At 43.5% G+C, this 10,212-nt stretch overlaps 1 protein-coding gene across 1 annotated transcript; it reads left to right on the top strand.

Moving 5' to 3' along the window:
- Positions 1-2,926: 2,926 nt before the first annotated feature.
- Positions 2,927-5,169, top strand: LOC141338569 (uncharacterized). The gene is made up of 2 exons (XM_073844163.1): positions 2,927-3,060; positions 4,570-5,169. Exons 1-2 carry the CDS (start codon positions 2,976-2,978, stop codon positions 5,085-5,087), a joined length of 603 nt encoding a protein of 200 aa, XP_073700264.1. The 5' UTR covers positions 2,927-2,975; the 3' UTR covers positions 5,088-5,169.
- Positions 5,170-10,212: the final 5,043 nt, after the last annotated feature.

Genomic DNA, 10,212 nt, shown 5'->3' with positions numbered 1-10,212 from the left:
AAGAAGAGAAATGCTCTGTTACTCCTGTGTGTCAGAGCGCTTTATTCACACAAAACAACCTTCATTAATGCACTAGATAAATAATGACAGACTTACACTCGGGAATAATTCATTTCACCGATTTATATACAACTATCTAAACATTTAAAATGAATAAAACAACTCACCTTTCTTCAGCCGAAGCACAGACAGGAGCGCAGCGCTGCTTAATGACGTCACACCAGCCGGCCAAAATAAAAGTCCTGTTCGCTTGAGTTTAACATTTACTATTAGAAGTCTTGTTTTTAAATGTAAAAGCAGTATCTTTTCATCAATTTACAGGGCTATAAAAAGTAATAGTATTTGGTTCATAATATTTATTTGGTTAAAGTGTATTTCATTAGAGGCTTTTAAGGATTACATTGACAGTGGATTTAAAACAGATTCTGAATGGAAAATATTGAATTGTGTTAATAGCATGTAATTTACATTTCCCAAGATTATCTTTATTAAAATGATAAAGTATATCATTTTTGTTTATTAAATTTATTGATATTTTACATTATTCTGATTTATATGATCGCACATTAATTTATGTAAAAGCATCATAGTAAAGTTTCTCTAAGAAAAATATCCATATTTAAAAGGGTATTAACAGTTTTTGTCTAGATTACACTAACTGTCACACGTGCAAGAACTTGAAACATGTCATTCTATTTCAACATAAGCCAGGATTTTCTTTCTTAAAGTAAAGAAAGTTTAATTCCTTTACTCCTGTCAACAAACACTGCTTCTCCCAACACTGACATATCTCTCAGATACATGTGCTACACATATAACTACTTCTGGAACGGCTTCCACATATGAAAATTACTAGAAGTTAGACAAAAATGTTTATAATGTTATAAATATAACAATTTTCCTTAGCAGAGTAACACACTTTTTATTATAGACAGGTGCACATTACTCAACCAGAACAATTTGTAATATAATTCCAGTTGGATTTGTCATATACACCTAGGATGCCTTTAAGGGGACTGAATCATGTGGTAATTTTAATTTTTAGGTAAACTAACCATTTAAAATCATTTTATGCACAGCTAGACATGCATTACCATTACTTATTATAGATCAAAATAATAGAAGAGTCAATTGTAGAAGAGTGCCACATTTTCTATTTTAAAAATTTAACTGTATTTATAATGTTACAGAATGTTCACATTATGTTGGAGATTTCATTAAAAAAATATATTAAAATGTGCCAGTCTATCATTATTATTATTATTATTATTATTATTATTATTATTTGGATAACAGGGAATAAACAATTCAGTAAGGCTGCTTTAGCAATATACATTTAACAATATACATTTTTAAATTAGGCAAAAAAAAAAAAGTATGCTACCACTATTTAAAATATTTAATTGGGCCAATAACATGATTTGGTAGACTTATTTGTTTCAACTGGCTCAACATTATTTCTCATTAAGCCAAAGTTAACAGACTGTTGCCACAATTGATGAAATTCATTTAGCACAAAATTCAACTGGGCAAATGAAACAACTTATGTGATGAGTCACTAACAATTTTGAGTTGAGGAGGTCTGAAATTTTTCACAGTGAAAGGACGACATCAACAGTTACTTTCACTTTCATTTATGATGACAGTAGCACGTGATGGGTTGCCAGATCCCAGTTCCTGACATCCCAGATAGCACTCTGTCATTAAGCATACTGAACATTTCCACACACATTTCAGCTAAAACGTTATAGTTTCACCTGTAAAAAAGATATATTGTTATTTAAATTGGTATTATTAGACATAAAAAAATTACCTGTTTACACCACTGTGTGTATAATCGTTAGGCTTGTTAGACATTTGCCGCCTAAAATGTATTTGTGTCCTCATTTGCCCCAATAGCAAAATAAAAATAAAATCCCTGACAGTGTTTCAATTAATTTCAGAAAGAGGAATAAATAAATACACAAACGAACAAAATAGCAAGAGATTGATTACAATGTTCAAAAGAGTGATAGATCAAATTTGCCATCACACAACCTTTGTAACAGTTACACAGCAGCATTAACTAGTTTTATGTGAATTTAATGGCAAGGTATAAAAGCAGAAAGTATAGTGTTTTAAATGTACATTAAATGAAAAAACTAAATACATAAGAGAAAAGTATTCCTAGATTTACAATGTTAATAACTTAATAACAAATTCGATTTTATATACAACATTTCTATGATGATTTTGTGATTCTAGAGAGCAGTGCACCAATGGGACTTTTATTTTGGTCTGGTGATGTGACGTCTTTAAGACACGCAGCGCTCCTCATCTGTTGTGATTCATCTGAAAAAGGTTTGTAGTTTAGTGTTTTTAAATCATGCAAATTGTTAGATCAATTAAAGCGTTTTTACAAGCTATATAAAATAAATGCAGTATTCTTGGATGTAATGTTATAATGCTTTATTTAGTGTTAGTTAAATAAAGCATCAGCTAGTAACAGACAAGGTACGTTTCACATTGCTCTCTCTATCATGAATCAATCGTGTGATGATAAGAAGTGATGAGAGAAACTGAGAATCCGAATCATTTGAATCAAATCATTTGTGAAATGATTCAGTGATTTGATTCAGCGGCACGCGGACTACAAACGACAACAACAAACACAAACGAGTGAATCACAACCGACAATGATTTCATTAAAGTGTAATATTTTAGATATGAACATATCATTGAAAACCCTTAATTGAATAAAAAATAGCCTCCCTAAATATGAACGTCCTGTGTAATTTGTATGTACTGTATATCAAGTCTATAACCTCTGTCTTTTTAGAAGTGCACTGACTAGTGAACTAGGAGCTGATTGAGACGCACCCAGAGATTTAGTTTGCATGCATTCTATTAATTATTCTCATCTTAAACAGGAAAAAGCGTTCAAACAGAAACAATCCTGGAGAATCAACAGAGACCCATGTGACACGATTATAAAGATGGTGTTTATTAAAGATGAGCATGAAGACATGAAGATTGAAGAGACATTCAGAGTCAAACATGAAGATACTGAGGAACAAACAGGTTGGTTTTCATTCTCAACGCTGAAATGAATTGTATTTATGAATAATGTCACAGGAGTGCAGAAATGTGGAGACATTCAACAGAAGTTTTGAGATCACATGACATATATTAACACTGAATATCTTGCTTTCACAGTGTGCATTTGTTATATCCCTGCTGAAAAAAACAGCTAATACCAGCCTAGGCTGGTTGGCTGGTCTTAGCTGGTTTAAGATGGAAGTAGCTAGTTTTAGCTGGTCTCCCAGCCTGGCCAGGCTGGTTTTAGCTGGTGGTTACCAGCCTGACCAGCTAAGACCAGCCTGATCAGCCTGGCCAGGCTGGAAAAGTGGCCAAAACCCCTCTAAAACCAGCCTGCCTTCCAGCTATGACCAGCTAAAACCAGGCTGGTTGACCAGCTAAAACCAGCCAACCAGCCTAGGCTGGTTTTAGCTGTTTTTTCACCAGGGATATATATATATATATATATATATATATATATATATATATATATATATATTAGGGGTGGGCATAGATTAATTTTTTTAATCTAGATTAATCTAGATTAAATCTTGGAATTAATCTAGATTAATCTAGATTAAAATGGCTAATTTAAATTCTGCTGAAGGCATTTTCAGAATATGAGTGTTACCCAAATAATGACTAAAAGTAAGTCTTCGAGAACGGGCCAGGTGGCGCATTAGACCAGGCGCTCATCTCCTGTTTCCAAAATGCATCACAAACTGCTTGACAATTGCATTTACAACATAATTACCTATACAAACTTGTGTAACCAAGTACTTCTGCGCAAAAGGCTGCACGACGTGCGCGTTCCCCTTAAATAAACAGACGCGCACGGACATGGATAGCCTATCTGCGTGCATAGTCTTCCATTAAACTGCGTTGCTTTTAGAAGCGTCAATTCAGTTGTTGCATATAGTTTAATGTCTTTATTTCGGGATTTTCAAAGTAAATTATAACTCAAACTTGAGATTTTAGTGGGGAACAGCAGATTTTCACTGGGGCACATGCCCCAGTAAAAAGGGTCTAGCAACGCACGCACCTGCCCTTCGTAACTGCATCCATGTTTGCTCGTCTCATTTGATGTGGTAATTTCACAGAAGTTGAAGACTCGTTCTCGCCCCCTACAGTGCAATTCGACTAGGTATACGTCATCCGCGCTAAAATATCAAAGTGAAAGTCATCATATCTTCAAAAATGATTAGCGATTCAATTTTCATCTGACGGTTGAGTGGGGAATGTATCCCATTTTCTTTTTTCCTTGTCTGAGATCAGTCAATACCTAGATTTCCTCAACTCTGTCATTACATTATCTCGATTTTTTTGTAATTAATTGGTGGTATGTCTAAGTGGTATAATGGCCAGCTTAAACTCAGGATCAGGTTTGAACACCCTGGTATAGGTTCTAGCATACATGCATTACATATGACGTATATTCAGTTGTGTTTAGTTTTAATTGTTTTGTGCCATTAAACTGTGGTTTACTTTTATTTATTTGTTTTTCCACCTTAGACCTAAAAGCACTGAAAATGGAGAGGGACGTACTGAATGAAACTGAAGAGAAAGATCAGAATGAGAGACTTCATGATTTCATAACTGGAGAAAAATCTTTTTGTTCCTTACAGTCTGCGAAGACTTCTACACAAAAAAGAGCTCAGAAGACAGGAACTAGGAGTAATTTCACTTGCTTTCAGTGTGGAAAGAGTTTCAAACAACAACGAGCCCTTAAAACTCACAGTAATATTCACACAAAAGAGAAGCCTTTCCTCTGCCAACATTGTGGGAAGATGTTTATTCAAAAAGGACACCTTACAAGTCACGTGCAAATTCACACTGGAGAGAAGCCTTTCATTTGCCAACAGTGTGGAAAGAGTTTCGCTCGAAAAGGAAACCTTAAATCCCACATGAATATTCACACAGAAGAGAGGTCTTTCACATGCTGTCAGTGTGGAAACCGTTTCAGTCATCCTGGAAACCTTACAGTCCACATGAGAGTTCACACTAGAGAGAAGTCTTTAAACTGCAAATAGAGTGGAAGAAGTTTCAGTAATCCTACAAACATTAACAGTCCACATGAGATCCTGCCAGAGTCTGAGTCAAGTCTGAAGTCTTTATCGCTGGAGTCTGAGTCAAGTCTTGAGTCTTTGGTCATGAGTCTGAGTTGAGTCTTAAGTCATGTAACTAGGCTACGTCTTTTAAAAAATAAAAAAAATTATATTTATCTCCATGTGTTCACATTTTTTCAGCACTTGAATGCAGATAGGTTTCATCAGAAACACATTTTGGACAAAAATATGATAAAAATGCATTTTTATCAAAGTTATTTTTCAAATAAAATACATTCAGATGTCATATTCTTTGATAAAAGAAATCTTCAAAATTAAATAAACAAAAATTGTATAAAATTATAATTTGGTGAATAAATATTAGGCACTGTATTTTTATCTTTGAGTGGTAAACTGTAACAATTACCAGAATATAAGGGGGCTTTCAAAAGAGAGTGAGGTCTCACTTCGCAAACCATTTATGTGCACAAACACTGCATCTTCTTGTCAAGTGTTGCTTTTAGGAACTAGACGCAATCGGACCAAAAAGGTTAAAAAAAAAAAAAAGGGTAATTCACCCTATTTCTAGGGTCAGTGTTGTATGGTGCTCTAGGAGTGTTTTCAGTTGAAGGGTCATCTATTTCTTCACCACCACCAGCCTGTTCTTGGCTGCTCCATGATTTTATAATAGTGGATGAAAGAGAGGAGAGTTTTACAATTATCTTGTGAGTTTTTTGCTTTGTAAATGACAAAAGCATTGACCAACTGATCTGCAACAGAAATGTCAAATTTCTTTGTCCATTTGTGTGACTTCCTGACAAAAGGGTAGTACCCAATGTTTTGATCTAATTTGTTATCTCCATTCATTGCATTATTGTATTCCACAATGCATGCTGGTTTTGCTTTGCATTTCTTTTCTTGGTGGCCTCTGCCATACTCAAACCACAGAATTGGGTTTTTCAAATCAAGTAGATGTTTACACAGTGGTAGAGTTGTAAAAATGAACCATAAATAATCTTTTACCATGACCTGCTAGGCTAGGCTATATAAAAAAGAGACAACTATGTCTTTCAGGGCAGCACTTTCTTCACAATAGGACTTCATGTTTTTTAAACAGTACCCTGTTTCAGAATCACACAAGATGTAGGATTTTATTCCATATTCGATTGGTTTTTGAGGATTGTAGACCTTGAAAGCTAGGCGCCCTCACCACAGAAGCACAGGACAAAATAGATGTGCTTCACATTGGGAAGATAACCACACAGTGTGTGCTACCAAATTCTAGTTCCACTTCACTGGATCAATGACTATATAGTGTATTGGACATTCATGAAAAACGTAAGAGACCACGCTCTCTCTTCCTGACGCGGAGGCGACCGCACTCTCTCTTCCTGATGCGGAGGCGTCTGCGCTCTCTCTTCCTGACGCGGAAGCGACTGTGCTCTCTCTTCCTGACGCGGAGGCGACTGCGCTCTCTCTTCCTGACGCGGAGGCGTCTGCGCTCTCTCTTCCTGACGCGGAGGCGACCGCGCTCTCTCTTCCTGACGCGGAGGCGACCGCGCTCTCTGTTCCTGACGCGGAGGAGACCGCGCTCTCTGTTCCTGACGCAGAAGCGACTGCGCTCTCTGTTCCTGACGCGGAGGCGACTGCGCTCTCTGTTCCTGACGCGGAGGAGACTGCGCTCTCTGTTCCTGACGCGGAGGCGACTGCGCTCTCTCTTCCTGACGCGGAGGCGACTGCGCTCTCTCTTCCTGACACGGAGGCGACTGCGCTCTGTTCCTGACGCGGAGGCGACTGCGCTCTCTGTTCCTGACGCGGAGGAGACTGCGCTCTCTGTTCCTGACGCGGAGGCGACTGCGCTCTCTCTTCCTGACGCGGAGGCGACTGCGCTCTCTGTTCCTGACGCGGAGGAGACTGCGCTCTCTGTTCCTGACGCGGAGGCGACTGCGCTCTCTCTTCCTGACGCGGAGGCGACTGCGCTCTCTCTTCCTGACGCGGAGGAGACTGCGCTCTCTGTTCCTGACGCGGAGGCGACTGCGCTCTCTCTTCCTGACGCGGAGGCGACTGCGCTCTCTCTTCCTGACGCGGAGGCGACTGCGCTCTCTCTTCCTGACGCGGAGGCGACTGCGCTCTCTGTTCCTGACGCGGAGGCGACTGCGCTCTCTCTTCCTGACGCGGAGGCGACTGCGCTCTCTGTTCCTGACGCGGAGGCGACTGCGCTCTCTGTTCCTGACGCGGAGGCGACTGCGCTCTCTGTTCCTGACGCGGAGGCGACTGCGCTCTCTGTTCCTGATGCGGAGGAGACTGCGCTCTCTCTTCCTGACGCGGAGGCGACTGCGCTCTCTCTTCCTGACGCGGAGGCGACTGCGCTCTCTCTTCCTGACGCGGAGGCGACTGCGCTCTCTCTTCCTGACGCGGAGGCGACAGCGCTCTCTGTTCCTGACGCGGAGGCGACTGCGCTCTGTTCCTGACGCGGAGGCGACTGCGCTCTCTGTTCCTGACGCGGAGGAGACCGCGCTCTCTGTTCCTGACGCAGAAGCGACTGCGCTCTCTCTTCCTGACGCGGAGGCGACCGCACTCTCTCTTCCTGACGCGGAGGCGTCTGCGCTCTCTCTTCCTGACGCGGAGGCGACCGCGCTCTCTCTTCCTGACGCGGAGGCGACCGCGCTCTCTGTTCCTGACGCGGAGGAGACCGCGCTCTCTGTTCCTGACGCGGAGGAGACTGCGCTCTCTCTTCCTGACGCGGAGGCGACTGCGCTCTGTTCCTGACGCGGAGGCGACTGCGCTCTCTGTTCCTGACGCGGAGGCGACTGCGCTCTCTCTTCCTGACGCGGAGGCGACTGCGCTCTGTTCCTGACGCGGAGGCGACTGCGCTCTCTGTTCCTGACGCGGAGGCGACTGCGCTCTCTCTTCCTGACGCGGAGGCGACTGCGCTCTCTCTTCCTGACGCGGAGGCGACAGCGCTCTCTGTTCCTGACGCGGAGGCGACTGCGCTCTGTTCCTGACGCGGAGGCGACTGCGCTCTCTGTTCCTGACGCGGAGGAGACCGCGCTCTCTGTTCCTGACGCAGAAGCGACTGCGCTCTCTCTTCCTGACGCGGAGGCGACCGCACTCTCTCTTCCTGACGCGGAGGCGTCTGCGCTCTCTCTTCCTGACGCGGAGGCGACCGCGCTCTCTCTTCCTGACGCGGAGGCGACCGCGCTCTCTGTTCCTGACGCGGAGGAGACCGCGCTCTCTGTTCCTGACGCGGAGGAGACTGCGCTCTCTCTTCCTGACGCGGAGGCGACTGCGCTCTGTTCCTGACGCGGAGGCGACTGCGCTCTCTGTTCCTGACGCGGAGGCGACTGCGCTCTCTCTTCCTGACGCGGAGGCGACTGCGCTCTGTTCCTGACGCGGAGGCGACTGCGCTCTCTGTTCCTGACGCGGAGGAGACTGCGCTCTCTGTTCCTGACGCGGAGGCGACTGCGCTCTCTGTTCCTGACGCGGAGGCGACTGCGCTCTCTGTTCCTGACGCGGAGGCGACTGCACTCTGTTCCTGACGCGGAGGCGACTGCGCTCTCTGTTCCTGACGCGGAGGAGACTGCGCTCTCTGTTCCTGACGCGGAGGCGACTGCACTCTGTTCCTGACGCGGAGGCGACTGCGCTCTCTCTTCCTGACGCGGAGGCGACTGCGCTCTCTGTTCCTGACGCGGAGGCGACTGCGCTCTCTCTTCCTGACGCGGAGGCGACTGCGCTCTCTGTTCCTGACGCGGAGGCGACTGCGCTCTCTGTTCCTGACGCGGAGGCGACTGCGCTCTCTCTTCCTGACGCGGAGGCGACTGCGCTCTCTCTTCCTGACGCGGAGGCGACTGCGCTCTCTCTTCCTGACGCGGAGGCGACTGCGCTCTCTCTTCCTGACGCGGAGGCGACAGCGCTCTCTGTTCCTGACGCGGAGGCGACTGCGCTCTGTTCCTGACGCGGAGGCGACTGCGCTCTCTGTTCCTGACGCGGAGGAGACCGCGCTCTCTGTTCCTGACGCAGAAGCGACTGCGCTCTCTGTTCCTGACGCGGAGGAGACCGCGCTCTCTGTTCCTGACGCAGAAGCGACTGCGCTCTCTGTTCCTGACGTGGCGGCGATCGCTATCTCTGTTCCTGACGCGGAGGCGACTGCGCTCTCTCTTCCTGACGCGGAGGCTACTGCGCTCTCTGTTCCTGACTCGGAAGTGACCGCTGTCTCTGATCCAGACGTGGCGGCGATCGCTGACTCCACCTCTATATATCCCTTCCCCTTGGAAATGTATTTAAACTGTACTGTATCTGACATTAATCAGACGAACTTTGATGACTGCGGCAACGAACAGCTAGGATCTCAATAAAGAGAAACTTCTGCTTCAAGATATCCAAACGCCTCCTGGTTTCTGAGACAAATTCACAACAGTTTTCAACATATTGTTTCAGAAATGCAAACAATTAAAGACTGAAATTCAAAATTTGGTTGGGTTTGAGCCACAGGAACACAGAGAACCCTTTGTTTTAGATACATTTTAATCATTCGAATTGATAGGAAACATCCTGAAAATTACTTTAGATACTTTCATTGTACTCCTGCTTTTTTTGCAGTAAAAAATGGCTCATCTTACCCCACTCTTCCCCTACTGTGTCATATTTTCTACTTGCATGTTCATCACCACCTCAAGGTCTTGTAGGATATATTATTTTGCGAATTTGTTGGTTTTGGTTCTTATTATGCTGTCTAGAAAATGTTGGAATTTGGTGACAGTAATTTGTGACTAAATGTCAGTATTTGACGTCAAATGGATGTTGGAACTTGCTTACTTTACAACACGACCTAAAAACATCCAAACTGATATTAGATGTATAACTGACAATGGAATGCACTACGTTGTAACCAAAATTGAACCAAATGTCTAATGCCATTGTGTGCCTGCTGGGACATGGAAATTGGATTAATGTATACTATAAATTAATTTATGCATGACGTAAATGTGTGTATTACATGAATTGGAAATAAAAGTATGAATACTCGTTTTTTTAATTTGATTAGTGAGCTTTAAAATTCAATATCAAACACACCTTTAGGTCAGGGGTGCCCAAACTCGGTCATAGAGGG

Source organism: Garra rufa, chromosome 1, assembly GCF_049309525.1.
Source record: "Garra rufa chromosome 1, GarRuf1.0, whole genome shotgun sequence".
Classification (NCBI taxonomy): domain Eukaryota; kingdom Metazoa; phylum Chordata; class Actinopteri; order Cypriniformes; family Cyprinidae; genus Garra; species Garra rufa.
The sequence above is the reverse complement of the archived record's forward strand: the minus strand, read 5'-3'. Positions and strand labels throughout refer to the sequence as shown.

What these genes read in the sequence shown, in the direction of transcription:
- LOC141338569 (XM_073844163.1), top strand. Translation starts at nt 2,976, where the DNA reads ATGGTGTTTATTAAAGATGAGCATGAAGACATGAAGATTGAAGAGACA. An exon ending in AGATACTGAGGAACAAACAG is followed by an intron (nt 3,061 to 4,569) that starts GTTGGTTTTCAT and finishes TTTCCACCTTAG; the next exon opens with ACCTAAAAGCACTGAAAATG.